The sequence below is a fragment of the Nothobranchius furzeri genome, chromosome 2, assembly GCF_043380555.1.
Source record: "Nothobranchius furzeri strain GRZ-AD chromosome 2, NfurGRZ-RIMD1, whole genome shotgun sequence".
Taxonomy (NCBI): domain Eukaryota; kingdom Metazoa; phylum Chordata; class Actinopteri; order Cyprinodontiformes; family Nothobranchiidae; genus Nothobranchius; species Nothobranchius furzeri.
Window position 1 is genome coordinate 86,543,867 of NC_091742.1, and position 18,753 is coordinate 86,562,619.

Here is an 18,753-nt window from a genome sequence, read left to right on the forward strand (position 1 = left end):
CTTATTGAACACATTTTCCATTCATCTGTTAGTCACCATGTTTCCTATTCCATTCCTTTCTGCTTCTCTAATCTTGTGAAACTCTGAAATCAATTTTAAAAAATCGTGTTATCATGACCTTTATTATTTGTGTTTGAAGGGCCCTGTCATTTGCTCCGCCTCCACCTGGCTCTGATTTGTTCTGTTAGTGCAGCTAACCAAATCCACGATTTAATCTAAAATTTGAGATAGTAAATATAAACATTTAAATTTTCCTCTGTGTCCGAGCCGGAATTAGAATCCGTATTATTCTCTGGATCAAGCTAACAGGACTCCCTCTGCCTACGTCGCTTCTGGTTTGGAAGAAAAACAAAACATTTTTCTCATAAAAATGACTCCCAAAGCCTAAATAATTTATGTATGTGTACATTTTTATTATGTTTCTCTAAACATTGGTTTAACGGAGGCTCTAACCTGCAGTTTAAACCTTACAGCTTATAAAGGCATGCAGTAAACCAAATAAACCATTCTAAACAAAACAGAGAAAATAAATGAGCCATTAGTATACCTTTATGTTAAAGAGTAAGTCACCCCCAAATCACATTTCTTTTTGCTGATAAACCATATAAAGGAGTGTCTAATCATGCTACAGACACGTGTAGTCAATAATTTGGCAGTTCAGTGCATCTTGGTTAAAATTCAAATATTCTGCCTAAAACTGTCAGTGTTGCGCCGTCGTCAGGGAAAAATTCTGCACTGTATTTGAATTTTAATCTGCCACCGCTAGTGGCTAAGAGGTATGCTATGATGTCATCTGGTATATTATGATGTCATAATTCCATTGTGAGCCTGTGTGTGTGTGTATTTGTTAGCGGCTTCGCCCTCTCGGTCTGCCAAGCAACAGCATTTGTTGCATTTTTCAAACATGAAGTGGGAGTGAAGTAAGTTTCTTGTAGGGGGTGACTTACTCTTTAAGTAAATTATATTTTTGCTCTTTTATCATAAATCATGACAACCAATATTAGGCCAAATGAACAGGAAAGCAGCAGTGGGAGTTAAAATGTTGAAATAAACTGTAATCTTTCATGTCAGAAAAATAGACTAAAGGATGCAAAAGTAAATAAAACACATATCTGAATCAAACTCAAACGCATTTGTCAACAGACGTCAGTTACACTCCCACAATCAGCCAGAAGGGGGAATTGGTGTTCGAACTTCCACTAAATCGCCACCCAGGAGTCGAACACGGATGCTTGATGCCATTCCTCGTCTCACCAGTTCATCTTTGATCTGGAGGAGCAAACGAGAAGTTGTTGAGATGAAAGCAGAGCTGCAACATAAATGGTTCCAGAGGAATGTTGCTATGTGGCAGTGGCTCATCTATTTATCTAATAGAGTCATAGACAAACGTTTCAAAGTAAATAACTATGTTGCTCTGGCGATTCAACTTTTATCCTTGGGGGATAAGTTGTTCTTCTTTTGGAGGATCTTAAGTGATGCCAATGTTAAAGTTTCTCGCATTGCATCATGGGAATGTGTGGCAAGAAGAAATAAGGTATTTTGCCTATAATTCGATTGTTTTGCACGTTTGGAGGAGGATTTAATGAAGCAGATGGATTATTCTTGCTGTGTGGATAATTGTTTCGCCTGTGGGAGGATTGGTAAAAGTCTTTATTTGTATTTGCTCCGTAAACGACCGCGAAATACAAAAGAGATGACTGCGGATAACCCGGACTCTCCGGAGAAAGCCTAGACTCCTTGTGAGGCTCATTGAGTTTATGGTAAGTACTTGTGACAAAATATTAGTTAATTAGAGAAGATGTTTTTAAAAACATACATTTTCACGTCTTTTGAAATCCACAGAGTCATGCTGTTTTCCCGTTCTGATTCAGGTCTCAGGTGTCTGTTTGATTACTGACTGACCAGGCTGATGTTTTCCACAGAAACATGGATGAATGAGCTTAATAGCTGACTCTGAGGTTTACCTGGAAGGATTTAAATTCGCGCGGGCCGACAGGAGCGCGGACCAGAGCGGTAAGCGCAAAGGTGGGGGTCTGGCTGTGTTTATTAATGAGAGATGGTGCAACCAAGCGCATGTGACCATTAAACAACAACTCTGTACAAAAGACATTGAGTTACTGGCTGTTGGTCTCCGGCCCTATTTAATCCCAAGAGAGTTTTCACATTCTTCCTGTTAAAAGGGAGTTTTCCTCTCCGCTGTCGCTGCATGCTTGCTTAGTATGAGGATTGCTGTAGGCACTGCCACTAGTCAGTGACTCCATGTTGGATTCCTTGCATAGGAAACTTTTTACTGATTGGTTTAATGCACTGAGCTGTATTGGAATGCTTAACATGCACACATGCACGCACGCATGCGTACGCACACACCTACACACACACACACACATTTTAATCAGTAAAGCTGAAGTAAATGCAACAGGAAATGCAAAGTAGCTGTATGACCACTCCTGTCTCTCTCAATGTTCACTGTCTGGATAGTCCCATTTGGTTGCCTACAGCATGGCTGCAACTCAATTTATACTGAAACTGTAATCTGTCTTGGTCGAGACGGATTCCTTCAATGGACCTGCCGGCTCTGGTTGTCTTTCTTACAGGTGCAACCCTTTAACTACAGCGTTTGTGTTCAGTCATTGGTAACCAAAAGAAACTGCTTCTTTAATCCAAACATCAGAAGGGACTTTCATGAATAACCACTACATTTTACCAAGATCTGTGACAAAACACAAAGCATGCGGAAGAAAATGTTCTGAAATCCAGAAAGTCACTAACCGCGTTTTGAAGGATCTCCTTGTCGTTCACCAGAGACAATGTAGTAGCAATTTTCATTTTCAGATGAAAAACGTGATCTAGAATCAACATTAAATGTGCAGGTCAGTATCATTCTGTCACAGTCTGCTCCTCAGCTCCTGTTTAGTGTCTTGCTAGAATTAATTAGTCTAAAGTGCTCCTTGGTTCCTGCCCGCCTGTTCCTGGTTAACCCTGTGTATGTAATCCCTGTTTGTTGTGTCCTGTTGGTCGGGTCATCTGCATTAGTTTGTGTTACGCTGCTCCTGTGCCTGGTCTTTCTTTGTTCTCTTGGTAACTGACTCATTAAGGAACAGCCTTCTACAGCTGCTTCCTGGTGCACTCTCCTGCATTTGGGTCCTCACACACCCTTATGGCAGAACAAAGCAGCCAAAGTGGATCTATTGGAGGCTGTTGGTGTGCCCACAGGGGATTGACTCACGACGTTGGGAGCGGGTCCGAGCTCTGTCACCATTTCCACCACCAGGACGATGTTGCCGGTGCATTGCAGCCCTTCCCGACGCCACCTTCTCTTCTTCGGTGCGTCAAAGGAGTTCCATGCTGTGGCAGCCAGATGTCCAAGCTCTGTCATCCCCTCCACCAGAACGAAGGTCCTGGCACTGCACAGCCTCTCCCGATGCTATCTCATCTTCTTTGGTGGGTCAGAGGCATTCCACACCATAGCACTGAGTGGACAGACCTCTGCCACCTATCCAAGAGGCCCTGCTCTGCTATCCAGTCTGGATCTGCAGCCAAACCGTCCAAAGACCTTGGTTCCTGTGGTCCTGTCTTTTATCTTCCTGGTTCCTGTGGTTCCACCTCCTGTGTACCCCTCAAAGGTGTTCCTGCATCCTCCTGAGTTCCAGTCTTCTGCATCTCGGCCTTCTGGGTTCCTGTCTGAGTTGCAGTCTCCTGTGTCACCACTTCTTCCTGAGTTCCAGTCTTGTGTGTCTTTGTCTGTTGGGTGCCACCTCAAAGGGCCCACCGGCACCCACTTCTGTGTCTCTGGTGCAGTTCTCTATCACTCAGCTTGCCCCTGCTCCCTTGTCTCTAGCCCTTGAGGTTCCTGGACCTTTATGGGCCATTCCCATCTGTACCGGGTCGGCCCGGGCCGGGTAGTGTAGCTTGTTTACATATGTGGGTGGCCTGGTATTTTTCCGGGTCAACCAAGGCTCATTCTCAGCCCTCTTCTCGAGGGGGTCTGCTTCATGCCGACCAGGGCCAACACACCCCCTGCTGACAGAAAATTCACACCTTCCATTAGAGCAAGCCTCTGATTGGTGGGTAGAATCAGCCCACATGGACTTAAGGCAAGGATGTGTGGAATCAACCGGGCCAGGCTGGGGCCGACTGGGGCTACCCGGCCCGGGCCGACCTGGTACAAATGGGAATGGCCCATTAGACCCCACCCCCACCCCCCATGGTCCCTGAGGTTCTTGTGCAGCAGACGCAGGCCCTCTAGGCTCCTGCATTTCTGGTGCCTCCGACACCGCTTGTAGGGTTTTTGTGTTTCTGGTGGTTCCCTCCCGCCTGACCCTTTTGGGCTGTTCTTGGTTTTTGTCCCTTGTGTGGGTTTCTGCTATTGGGCGTCCAGTGCCACCCTTTGATGTGGAAGAGGTGATGTCACATTTCGTCCCCCAGCTCCTGTTTAGTGTCTTTTTGGTGTTGATCTGTCTCACCTGCCCCTTGTTTTCTTGACCCGCTTGTTGTGTTGGTCGGTTTGTCTGCATCGCTTTTTGTTGCTCCTGTGCCTGGTCTTTCTGTTGTTCTCCTGGTTCCTGACATCACCTCATTAAAATAATTTAACCATCTACGGCTGCCTCCTGGTGTGCTCTTACCTACAATTGTATCCTCACACACCCTTATCATGAGACATTCACATTACAGGCCGTGTTATAAAATTTGCATCTGATCATTAAAGTGCACACTCAAACATCAGCTACATGTGGAACTGTGGACAAAAACAGATTATCAAAAACGTCAAGTCATGGAATCAGTGATGTAATTAAAACAAATAAACGAATGAGAAACTCCACTCACGAGGTCTGACTGTCACAACAACACATCGATGCTCAGACTGATACGAAACACCAGAGTATCTGTGGAAGATAAAAATTGACATTAAATGTATTTAAAAATTGGCAGAGCTATTTTTAAAACATGTTGTTTTCTCACAAGCTGGAATAGAATTTCAGTCGTTCATAAGAAAATAACAAAGAGAGTTAATAAGTGTTGAGCACCGTGGGTTTATGTTAAGGTTGCAGAAGGAGCTCGAGAAATTAAATAAATGAAAATAAAAGTCACTATATTTAAGGATATATACACAAGAGAACGCTCAACCCAGACACTGTCTCTCAAAATCATTATGCATCAAAGTTAAATGACAGAAGTTTGAATTACTGAAAATTAACTATAATTCCTGTTTCAATAAATATTTTACAAATATAGTGATTTAAGCAATATTTTCTGATCATTTCTACAGTTTTAAAAATGACATTTGCAGAAAATGATAGGGGTAGAACGTATGTTTATACCACACTAGTATATCCAGATCCTTCAAAATCACCTCATTAAAGTCATTCACATTTTAATAGATATATTGTAGTCATAGAGGTCTAATGATGAGGCCACGACTGCTTCCCCAAGACACACTTCTGATCCTTCACCTAACCTATCTACATCATCTGCTGAGACCACACCTGAAGCTGCAACCTTGTCCAGGCCACCCACACACACAATAATGGTTAGATCCATGTTATTTGTTCGTCTCTGTTGTTTCACCCTTGCGATCCTCCGCAGCAGCAGGAACATCAGGATCATCGCACCCAGCAGGATCTGCAGGAGAGCCTTCTCGTTCAGTCTTTGTGCCAGTCTCATTCTCAGTCTGTAAAATCCCCATTTCCTCTAAACGCTCCACAATAAGCAATTTCAAGTCTTTTTTCAGGGTAGGGTTCGGGATGTCAAGATCAAGGTTGACAGCTATTTGCAGGAGGTCAGCCTTGCGGCAACGCCCCAGCACCTCACGGGATGGAGCCTCCATAAATGTCTCCACACAAAACTGAGCCATGCTTAGGAGCACAGGAACAAAAGAACACAACACAAAACCCACACCGGTCTTCCAAAACCAACAAAGGGCTACCAGATATTAAAACTAGTCCAAAAGTTTGACACGGGCTTAACTGATCTAAAACAGGCTATTAAACATGTAATAAAGCAGTAATTATCCTGGACGAGCCCCCATTTATGTTACACCGCTCTGTGGGCTCAGCTAAGAAGGTGAGGAGGGGGCAACATAAGAAGGTGCAGAATGCGGCGGCCCGCCTTTAGATGGACACCAGACGGAGGGAGCACATTACTCCTGTTCTGACCCAGCCGCACTGGCTCCTGGTGCACTACCGCATCCAGTTTAAAGTATTACTTCTTGTTTTTAATTCACTCTATCTTCATGCGCCTCTGTACCTGAGTCAGCTGGTTCTGGTCGAAATCTTCGTTCAGCAGACCACCACCTGTTACAGGTCCCAAGTGTTTTGTGACGACACGAGGAGAACAAGCGTTCTCAATCTGTGTGCCTCGTCTCTGGAACCAACTCCCTCTAGCAGTGAGAATGGCCCCCTCTCTCTCTGATTTTAAATCACACCTGAAGGCTCATTTTTATTCCTTGGCTTTTACTTCAGCCTAGTTAGCATTTTACTATGCATTTATGAGCATTCTCCCTCAACTGGCATCACATAAGGCCATCACTTTGTAGAAGGATCTTCCACTATTGGCAGGTGCATCAACACTTATGTGTTTCCCATCAATTGCTCCAACACAGTTGGGAAAATTGCGAAGGGACCACAATAACTCTTGGATTTGCATCCACTTTATAATGCTAGGAAGACCACGGCATCATATTTTAGTGCAGTCCATATAGCTTTGCAAACATTATCAAAAAAAACGTCCAACTGTTGATGATTCACGTTTGTAGCTTGGTAGCTGCAACCAGTAGCAAGAAAACGGTGTCTGACAGCTAGGCGCTCAGCTGAACTGACAGGATCACTGTGTGTTTTAGTGGGAAATCGGTGGCGCGATCCATCTGAGCGACTTATCAACAGTCGAAGCTGACATTCGAAAATATTGATTAAATTGATGGTTCGTCATCATCACTTTGTCTCACTGGCAAAACAAGCGATACATACTCACCATTGTCACGTCGTGTGTAATGGATACATTTGATCTCTCTTATTTATTTTACCATTACAAACTTACAGTGGGGCCAGAGAAGTTGGTTTTATGACAGCTACAAAAGTTTTTCTTTTTAACTACAGTTCCCTGAGAGTTCTGCTTCAAAGGGCAGGAGAAGCATTAAGTGCTTTTATAAGAGACACCATGCCAGCAAATCGGCGTAATACAGTATTACCGCAACGGTATGTCTATAAACGCGCCATGCCGGCATGGCGATGCGCGAAAATTGCGGCATTCCTTCCGCCTCGCTTGGTAGTAGCGTTGCCGCATCAGCCCCTCGCCTCGCATGTCAGCCTTGCTAATCCCTTTGGAGTGACAAAGAGGGTGGTCGCGTTAGTCACGTATACTGCCCGCCAGGTGCCGGCCAGAAGGAAAGCCGGCTGGACGGGCGCGGAGACCATGGAGCTTTTGGACGTGTGAGCGGACGAAGAGATTAGTCGCCTTTTTATGTGGACGGTGAGAGACAGCCAGCTGTTCGACAGAGTGTTGAAAACACTGGCTGAGCGGGGCGTCAAGCGGGACAAAAAGCAGGTCACATCAAAGGTAAAGGTCCTGAAAAAGAAATTTCATCAGTCTGATGTGTCTTCCGTCTGACGCTGAATGCGCTACCCTCTACATCACATGCGGGGGGCCGCCCAGCGACCCCCCCAATATCCCGTCGTGGTTTGAGAGGTGCCTGATGGCAGTTTATTCTAGCTTCAGCGTTGCTACTATAAATGCCAAAATCCTCCGCAGGTTGCCGCAACAAATCCCGTCTTGCAAACGCTATGGTCCTATAAAAGCAGCTATTGCCCCCCCCCCCCCCGTCCCTTGTAAGCACAGCCCCACTGCAGGGCCTTCCTTTGTTCTCCCCCATTGGATGAGGGGAGTTCAAGGGGGATATATAGAGTGTGGGAGCCTCTACTAAGCAGGACTCACTCCTGCGGCTGCTTTGGGAAGAGCTTCTGTGACTACTTGCAGCCAATATCCGGGTTATGATCGGGTTAAGGTCGGTATTCGGGTTTCTGAGTTGATCAGAATAACCCGTTTACAAGCATAAATAGAAAGAGTTACCCCTAACTTGCATAACCCGATTTAAATGCGGACGTTGGGGTAGCGTCAGGACGTATGGACTACGTCCAGACGCAATATGCGTCATTTCCGGTTCTTCTTGTTCCGGTATCCATGAAAACAACATGTTTCCCAGTTTGGAAGAGATAGCGACCACGTTTGTTTGTGCTTTAGTTTCCTCGTCACTCCAAATGTGTGGTGCTGTGCCGCGACTCGCCATGTTGCTCCCAACTTGTTGTTTACTTCCGGTGTTCTGGCGCATACAAGACGCCTTGCTATTCAAAAGACCAAGATTCCTTGCGAACAGAGCATGCGCAGAACACACGCTTTGATGGGGAAATCCCGATATGCGTTTACACGACCAAACATTCGGGTTAGAAAAGGGTTACCCCAGGTGTAGTAACCGGGTTTTTAAAAACCCGGTTTTGAGCATATCCGGGTTTTTGGCGGTGTTTACATGGACCTGCGGAACCGGGTTATTGTGAATATTCGGGTTTTAAAAGGGTTACTGGCTGCACGTAAACGCAGTCAGTGACTGTCTCCTCATTTCGATATTGCAGTATTGAAATTAAACCCTTTTGATTGAGCCATGGACTGCTTTCTCATTATTTTATTAAGTCTCTAAAATCAATTCCACAACACCGTGTCTGGCTTAGAAGTCGTACATACCATTTACGATTACGCTGATGTCTTTTTTATGTCGGGATCTCAAAATTAACCAGCTGCTAATCTCCGCCGGTGTCACCATGTTTGTTTGTTTGTAACCGCAAATCCAGAACTCTATCCGGTCTGAGTTCTCTACTGCGCCCCCTAGTGCAATACTCCAGTACAACATGCAGTGCAGTGTCATGCAGCAGCAAGTACGTGAACCAAGACGTAGCCTGCTGCAAGCGTCAACGCATGGTTAAACAGCAAGTGTATCACGACCCTTACATTAATCACGACTGACTCGCTTGAATAATGACTTTCATCAGATTGGATTCTGACCTCGCTTCAACAAGGAAACAGATGGGGTGACTTTCGTTGTCTTGACTATCAAGTGGTGTCCACGTTAGGGTGTAGCTTCCTGGTCCTGATGTGCTCTTAACCATATTGTACGGCCTGCTGACGAAGAAGTTAGAAATCCTGAAAAATAAAACGTAAAAAACCAACAGGAAATGACTGCTTTGTTACCTTCACAAACAAAACAGTTTTCCATATTACATTTGATCCCGGATCTAAATGTTCCACCTGCGGAAGAGCTCCCCTCACCTGTCTCAGATGTGAAACAGTCTTCTTTTAACATGTGTAATGTTTATATTAATACCATTTTATATCTTTAGAAGAGTATAGCATCTGTTTTTAGATTTTTCTGGGTTAAATGAAAACTACTGCTCAAAAACTCAGATCAGGTTAAAAATCTTGGTGTCATAACTAATTCAGACCTAAGCTTCACTGGTCACATTAAGGCTCTAATTAGATCAGTGTTTTATCAACTTCATCACATAGCATGACTCAGGGGTCTCATGTCCAGGCAAGACCTAAAGAAACTCCTTCATGCGTTCATCTACAGCAGGCTGGACTATTACAACGGTCTTTTAACTGGTCTTCCCAAAAAAAGCTGTGAAGCAGGTGCAGTTTATTCAGAATGCTGCTGCAAGAGTCTTAACAAGAACTAAGAGAACCGAACACATCACTCCTGTTCTTAGGTTTCTACACTGGTTACCAGTAAACCACAGAATAGATTTGAAAGTGCTACTGCTAGTTTACAAATCAGTATCATGGGGTCAGAATGCATGTCAGATCTCCTTCCTGTATATATGCCCAGCAGGGCTCTGACATCCTTAGGAAGCAGTCAGCTGGTAGAACCAGGGTCAGAACCAAACAGGGTGAAGACGCTTTAGCTACTATGCTGCATACAGGTGGAATCAGCTTCCTCATGACTTCAAATGTGCCCCAACTCGTGTTACTACTAAATCAAAATTGAAAACTTTCATGTATTCATCTGCCTTTCAATAAATGATCCAGTGGGGTGGTGTGTGAGAGGAGGATGCTGGCTAAATGATCATCAGTGCTGGATGACATCTCTTCAGTGGAAGGTTGCTACACCTAAGATGTAGAAGAGTGAGATATCGTAGGTTTTTCTGTATAACCTCGGTCACACTAAAGACCTTACAGTTAACCACTCAGACAAATACACATAGGTTAACCACTCAGACAAATACACATAGGTTAGAGAACACACTCAGCCAATACACAATAGTAGTTTTTAGTCATGTACAATCAATCAATCAATCAATCAATCAAAGCTTTATTTATAAAGCGCCTTCCGCAACCCTGTCAGGAAGCCCAAGGCCCAAGCCAACATTACTTAAGTGTAGTTTTTCTGGTGTAAAATGTGAAATCTCTACTGAAAAGTGCAACGTTTAATGTGCAGTTTATGTGTTTTTGGTTTTTTGTGTCTTATATTATATTTTAGAGTTTTGTAAACTCACTGCTCTTTCCTATGTACTGTTCTTTATCTGCCGTGACAAAAGCACATTCCCACTAATCTTCTTATGCTGCACCTTCTCCGCTGTAATTTCTCTGTTTCTAACTTTGCATTTTTATTTTATTTGTAGCACCCATGAAATGGATTGCCACATTTAAATCTTAATTATATAAACATATATATATATATATATATATATATATATATATATATCACATCAGTGTGTGAATGTGTGTGTGAATGGATGAATGATACACTGTAGTGTAAAGCGCTTTGCAGTCCTTACTCTGAGAGGTGCTATACAAGTGCGGGTCATTTATCATTTATCATAACCTTTAAGACAAATAGCAACACTTAAAACAACTACCGAACTGGAAAAACTAATATCCGCGATTAACATCTGTTTAAGTACCGGACGAGGTTATCTCTGCTTTCTGAATGTCCATATTGCTAGATATGCTGAGTTTTAAGGCGAAATCCTGGGGAATTTCGTCTAAAAATGCAATTACCCTAACCGTGCGCGATCCCGCGGTGGCTAATCATTTTTTGGCAGCCAGTCGATTTATGGCACAACACCGGTAAACTAAACAAACAGCTGTTACAGTTACAACGGTTTTCCGTGTGTCCGTTATTATGTGCCAAACGGTGCCAGCTTCATTATAATATACTGTGTTATGTTGAAACGGGAGTCTCGGCGCTATTAAAAAGGAGGATGATTGTATTCTGCAAACTTTTTCTACTGTATTACAGACAGTGACAAGAAAAGAGTTTGTTTTATAAGAATAGTTTAACTGAGTGACAAAGTTAAAACGTTTAACCCGGTTAATAACTTCCTGTTTTGATGTTTGTAAGATCATATGGACACATGGACATTTGATCAATTTATTTCAGTAGTCTGTTTTACACAGAGCATGGTTGATTGGTAACAATTGCTTGCGGATAGCACACTATGATTGAATTCAGTGATACACTGTAAAAGAGAACCTCAATGGGAACTATTTGCAGAGAGTGATAGTTTAAAGAGCAAGTCACCCCCTACCAGAGTCTCACCCCACTCCCACTTCCTGTTTGAAAAATGCAACAAATGCTGTTGCCTGGCAGACCGAGAGGGCGGAGCCGCTAACAAATACACACAAACACAGACTCACAATGACATTGTGACATCATAATGTACCAGCTAAAGTCACAGTGAACCTGTTGGCCAATAGCGATGGCGGATTTAAATTCAAATGCAGTGTAGAGTTTTTACCTAAGGACGGCACATCACTGACAGTTTTAGGCAGAACATTTTTATTTTAACTAAGATGCACTAAAGTGCCAAATTATTGACTACACGTGTCTGCAGCACAATTAGACACTCATTTATATAGTTTATCAGCCAAAAAAGGTTGATTTGGGCGTGACTTGCTCTTTAAAGTAATTAACAGTAGAAATGTATTGTCACCTAAAATGAAATGTACGTCCTGACTAGAATGCTGTGAGAAGCAACTTGAGGGATGATATAAGTTATATGTTTGGAGTTACATTATAAGGAAATGAAATGGAGTAACAGAAATGAACCGTGTGACTATAATTTCATGAGTTTGTAAAATAAGAGAGACGTAAACTGGAAGGAAACGAGAGGCATCCTGTCTTCAGTACTCTGCTTTCGCCTGCTTTACACAGGCAACCTACTTGTGACGGCAGTTACCACTCCTGGGACCCGTTACATATTTCTTACACCTTATTTTATTAAAGTAAATAACATTGATTCTATAATCTGCTGTTTTATGTTGTCACGTTGAGTTTAATGCTTCATGTTGTACCTGGAAAGCACATTCAATTGCTTATGTGTGTGTGAAGTGTGCTTTACAATAAAGCTGTGACCATAAAGTTGTGTCATTCAGCCTTTCAAATAGTATGAGGCTCCACAACTTGACATTTTTAAAATACCCGTACAACTAGCAGATTTGTTGCATGCTCTTTTAATTCCTTTATTGGTGTTTAAATTAGTTTAACTTCCTCTTACTGAGACTGAGTTGCCTCGGCTCTGATGGTAATTTGCAGAGTCTCTTTAACAGTGATGTAGATCTGAGCTCGGTGTTCTGGAGTTGGAGGCAGAAATCTGGGCAGATAGAGACCTTCAGTGCAGGATGGGACTGCAGGAAGCACTGGAACAACACAGACAGCAAACACAGGCATTCATTTAATGTTTATATTTAAATACTGTTGTGGACCAGGAAGTACCTGAGTATTAGTAAGGAACTGAGGAACGCTAGGAAGAGGGGAAAGTCAGTTAGTCCTGTGGAAATGTGTAGGAGAGGTGGCAGTAGAATTTTTTTTTACTACAAGATCAAGATTAGTGAGGAGATGACTTGAGGAGTAGAGGGGAATTGACCTAGTGCCAGTTTTCAAGATCAATGGAGATGTATAGAATAATGGCAGCCACAGAGGAACAACAGTAATGAGTCATACAATGAAGCTGTGGAAAAGAGTGATGGAAGATAGGCTTAGGTCAGAAATCAACTTTTTTGATCACAGTATGGTTTCATGCCAAGAAGCAGTAAAGCTGCTGCTTTTGCCTTGAGAATGCTGATGAAGAAGTACAGAGAAAGTCAGAGGTATATTTGGAGAAAGTCTGTGACAGGGTGCTGAGAGACGAGCTGTGGTGCATGAGGAGGTTTGGAGTGGTGGAGAAAAACGTTGAAGTGGTGCAGAACATGTATGAGAGCTGTGAGACAGCAGCGAGGTGGCAGCCTTGCGTGTGTACCTTGTTGTTCCAGGTGTGCCAGAACAGTAAATGGTAAATGGCCTGTATTTGTGTAGCACCTTCTTAGGGTTCTACAACCCCCCAAGGCACTTCACAACACAATCAGTCATTCACCCATTCACACACACATTCATACTCTATTGGGGATGAGCTACGATGCAGCTACAGCTGTCCTAGGGTGCATTGAGAGAGGCGAGGCCCGCCGAACACTGGCACCACCGGTCCCTCCGACCACCACCAGCAGTGTAAAGGAAGGTAGAGATGGTATCATCTGTTGGTTCTGTAGACATATTGGTGGGGAACTTCAGCCAGCTCTGCTGCACAGTCACATAGCACCCTTCCCTGAATGCCATCTGGACCAGCTGCTTTCCTAGTGTTAACACCTCTGAGTGCACACTGTACCTCAGCAATCTGCAGGACCTACTTCCAGCAGGATAGCGCTCCATGTAAAAAAGCTCGAATCATCTCAAACTGGTTTCTTGAACATGACAATGAGTTCACTGTACTCAAACGACCTCCACAGTCACCATATCTCATCCAGTAGAGAGTCTTTGGGATGTGGTGTAATGGGTGATTCTCATCATGGATGTGCAGCCGACAAATCTGCAGCAACTGCATGATGCAATCATGTTAATATGGACCTGTCACAACCTGTCCTGTCTCCCCACTCTATTCAGTCCTGTGTCTTTCCTCATTGCTCCCACCTGCCTCTCGTCTCCCATTCACTTCAGATCCCAGCTCCTTGTGTATCTAAACCCTCACAGGTATGGGTTCCTTGGCTGTCCATTGTTTCCATGTCCCGCATGCTTATCATTAAAAACCTCTTTAAACGTTCCTGCCTGACTGCCTGCCTTCTTCCTCACCTCTGCTTGACTCATCTGTGAGGAAACAGGACCAAAACCTCTGAGGAATGTTTCCAGTATCTTGTGGAATCTATGCCATGAAGGATTAAGGCAGTTCTGAAGGCAAAAACAGGGGTCCAACCTGGCATTAGCAAGGTGTACCCAAAAAAATGGCCAGTGACTGTGTATTGGCAGATAAACTAAGGACATAAGAAAGAAAGAAAGAAAGAAAGAAAGAAAGAAAGAAAGAAAGAAAGAAAGAAAGAAAGAAAGAAAGAAAGAAAGAAAGAAAGAAAAGGAAACTTAAAAGACATATTCTCCATTTTCTTCATTTTTAATGCAATGCTGAAGTATTGGGTTGGGACTCGGTTTGGGGAAATACTCTAAATTAAATGACTCAGACTCGGAGCAGGGGAGTAAAATAATGTGATCAGGACGTCTGTAATCAACACGTTCTCACTCCCAGCGCGTCAAAAACAAACGCTTGGTCAGCCACCCTCCACGTCAGACCCCAGACGCCAAAAGTGCCCTTTTTCGTTACTTATGTGCGAAAAGGGGGTTTCCCTTATTTGACTGCAGATCCCAATGCAGCGTAAAACTGACGTGATGGGATGTCCGCTACCGTTGCATCCCAATGCAGCGTTACACTGACGCGATGGGATGTCCGCAGCCAGGGCACCAAACAAGCTCATTGTACCTCACCTTAACCTTATCCTCTTATTTAACCTTCCCCTCACCCCTATCCTAACCTTAACCATCTTGCCAGTGAACAAGTTGGTGATGTGTCGATCGCTCTAAAAGCCGGCTCTATGAAGTGAACGGCGGGAGCCGCCTCGTGATTGGTCGAGTTTGGACCGAGCCAACGTGAGGGGAGGTTTCAACTACCACGGTGGAGGTTAAAAGTAGAGGGTATGTGTAACCTCCCCCTCGCCAGATAGTGTGTTCTAACGGTCCCCTTGGGAGGAAAATACGAAAATTCACAGTCAGACTCTGACTGTCAGAGTCAGAATGCATGGGAAACAAACGCTTGATCACAGTGAGAGTAACGTTTTAGGTAGCAAGAGGGTTAAGGTTAGGATGAGGGAGAGGGGAAGGTTATAAATAGTGAAACGTTGAGGTTTAGGTGCGGTTAAATGAGCTGGTTCTGTGCCGCATCAGCGGATATCTCATCACGTCAGTGTAACGCTGCATTGGGATCTGCAGTTACAAAAGGGAAAAAACCCTTTTCGCACATAAGTAACGAAAAAGGGCACTTTTGGCGTCAGGGGTCTGACGTGGAGGGTGGCTGACCAAGCGTTTGTTTCCGACGCTTAAGGTGTGAGAATGTGTTGCTGTAATCGTAACGATATAAAGCAGCCTAGATCAACTCTCATTGTCCAACGATAAGACAGTCAAATTAGAAATTGTACCCGTGAAAACAAACTGGATGGGTATCTTGGTGATAAAATCACTGGTAGTTTTCAGTTCCTGTAGGTTGCTGGAATCAGTCATGGTGATGTTCTGTCTGGGAAAGTCCTCCATCATCAGCTGGACTGCATAGTCACCTCCATTGCTGCTTGAAGTCGGGCTGAACCACAAAGTACAAGACTGAATGAAAAATTACAAAAAGGGGAAAAACGTCTCGTTATTCTTACAAAAAAAAAGAAAAAGGTTAAAGTTTCAGTGAATCAGAATGTTCAGACACACCTGTGTTATGTTACCTGTTTGTAACATTGGTTACTTACTGATGAGAGGCTGAGGACCGACGGTGGCGTGCAGTTGTAACACTCTCCCAGCGAATTGTCTGCAAACCTGCATCTAACCACGTCTCCATCAGGGTCAAATCTCAACAAGCTAATGTTTCTCTGACAATTTGAAGGAAATCTGAAAATAAAGTTTATAGAGTACTGATACTGATTTCTGTAAACATTTGCTAAAAATCCAGGATTGTTAGTAAATGAACACAATGTTTATGTTTATTTATTTAGCAGACGCTTTTATCCAAAGCGACTTACAATTTATTACCTATAACCCATAGAGCATGTTGTGATCTGTGGGGGAAACCGGAGTACCCGGAGAAAACCCACGCATGCATGGGGAGAACACGCAACTCCACGCAGGAAGGCTGCAGCCGAGTTTCGAACCTGCAACCTTCGTGCTGCGAGGCAACAGTGCTAACCACTGCGCCACCATGCAGTACAATTTTAACAGATGCATCGGTAACGCTTCGTTACAGTCCACTAACTACTAAGTACTTACATGGTAATTACATTGTAAGTTAAAGTGTATTTTTTTCTGAGTTCTGAGTGAAAAGGTTATTGAACAAGAGCAAATTTGATCAGATGATTGAAAGCTAAAAGATATTTAATAGATCAAGATCACACACTTGTTTTTGTTGTTGTTGTTGTTGTCATAAACCTTGGTTTTCCTGACTTTAAGGTCCATTCAAAGTAATGCTTATTATATTTTCTTTCTAGAAAATTATGCATCTCTTGAAGACATAATATGCAAGAATTTTACAGTGAAATAATCACAAAACAGTCTAAAGTCACAAGGTTACACTGAAAGAAAGAAAGAAAGAAAGAAAGAAAGAAAGAAAGAAAGAAAGAAAGAAAGAAAGAAAAAGAGAGAAAAGAAAGATAAAAACAGTTATTACCATGTAACGCAGGTTCAATTCTAGTTTTTATTTTATTAATCATTCCCAGTAAATACTGCTTTACTCAATAATTACACTTTATTACAATTATACACTATAATTACACAATAATACACTTTAACTTACTATGTAATTACCATGTAAGTACTTAGTAATTAGTGGACTGTCAAAGAAAGTGTTACCGATGCATCTAATCTGTAACTAATGCAGTTTATTAAAAAACAGAGCTGGACTGGTAATCAGGTCAACTGGACATGTGTCTTCATTGATACATACATATATATATATATATATATATATATATATATATATATATATATATATATATATATATATATATGAGGACCATCTGCAGGGAATATTTTTCACTGATCATGGTCAAAAAGGCTTTAGCCAATGATTTGTCCCAGTCCAGCACTGGTGCAAGGTAAAACGTTTCCTCATAGTTTCTGAAACAAAAACTGGGCTGTTGAAGTTTCTTCTGATAGGTGATGGTGTAGAAGTTTGAAATATATATATATATATATATATATATATATATATATATATATATATATATATATATATATATATATATGAAAGAAAACATCAAATCAAAGTTTTCTCTGACTGTTTCAGAGCCAATACAAGACAAGATGTGGTTTGACTAAACGAGTCACCTCACTAATGGGATGGTGGTGGTCTGTGGTGTTGAGTTGGGTTTGCCGATGTCAGACCGTATCCTCAGTTCGTTGTAAACCAAAGCCTTCCAAGATACAACACCATTCTTGTTGAATACCCAGTTTCGACTGTACCAGCTGTGGTGAGAGTTAAGGAGACGTGTTCAGATGTTACACAGAGTTTAGGGCAGATCTAAACTCCAACAACAAAATTATAAATATTTGTATTTTCAGTACGAATTTTATTAGAGATTTGTAACAGAGACTCACAATGATGTGGAGGAAGTGTAACCAGTTAGAAGCAAACTCCAACTTTTCTGACACCAGTAACCAGCATTTTCCTCAGTGGTGTGTACACACGGGCCTGGTCCGCTGCCACAAATCCACGAGTCAGCCTCAGAGCATGCGCTGAAGCTCAGTTTGATATTTCTGACCACCTGCAGAATTTTAATGAAAAACGTCCTAAGTACATTCAAAATAAAAAGTGTAAAACAAATATTTTTTTGTGTTTCTCAGCTTACCATGGGTCCACTCCCCACAATCCTTTTAGAGGTGTACGTGAGCACCAATCCATGGAAACCAGCTTCCGTCCCACCGACCACCAGCAGCAGCATCAGGAGCACGGAGAACAACATAGTGGATGGGTCAAGGTCTACGGTAAACCACTGAAGACAAGATCGTTAAACTTAGGACAGCTTCTCCTGTTGATTTTCTCTCTTTACTGGAAACTCCAGGAATATTTGCATTTGTGCAAAACAGATTAAAATTACTTATATGAATATTCAAACTTTTCTCTGCTAACCTCTTTTCCACCTTGCCTCTGTCTGTGATCCTCTTCAGTAGTGTCCCTGCTACCATCTCCTAAACTGTGATCACAAAAGTTGATTGAGCAGAGATTGACCACTAGAATATTTCAGCTCAGCCGGTAGCTCATGTTGTGCTCACACAAAAAAAAAAAATATCTAACTGATTTGATTTTCACCTCAGCATCTCATGAGGCTAGGATTAACGAGGTATATGCAGAGCAAAGAGTCATTTGAGGCCGTTTGCTCAGCTGTTTGCTCTCGTGTGCAGCAGGCTTAAGCTCCTTCAAAGGAATCTCCTACCATCTTAATGCCGATAACATCCAACTGTGCATCTCCTTTAAGCCCCATGAGATGTCTAAGCTGCAGCTGTTACACTCCTGCTTAGACTATTAAAACCTGGATGGCTGGGAGCTTTCTACAGCTGAATGACGATAAGACTGAGATCCTCATCTGTGCCCCAGACAAGCTGGTTCCCAAAGTCAGAGACTCTCTTGGTCAGGTTGCTTCCCACACCAGTAATGTACAGTATTGTTT

At 42.7% G+C, this 18,753-nt stretch overlaps 1 protein-coding gene across 1 annotated transcript; it reads right to left on the reverse strand.

The window, feature by feature from the left end:
• Positions 1-468: 468 nt before the first annotated feature.
• Positions 469-18,122, reverse strand: LOC107373684 (uncharacterized). The gene is made up of 10 exons (XM_070548740.1): positions 17,935-18,122; positions 17,684-17,850; positions 17,414-17,551; positions 15,844-15,982; positions 15,529-15,706; positions 12,537-12,678; positions 9,046-9,183; positions 4,825-4,883; positions 2,770-2,846; positions 469-1,269 (listed from the first exon to the last, which is right to left on the reverse strand). Exons 1-10 carry the CDS (start codon positions 18,046-18,048, stop codon positions 1,165-1,167), a joined length of 1,257 nt encoding a protein of 418 aa, XP_070404841.1. The 5' UTR covers positions 18,049-18,122; the 3' UTR covers positions 469-1,164.
• Positions 18,123-18,753: the final 631 nt, after the last annotated feature.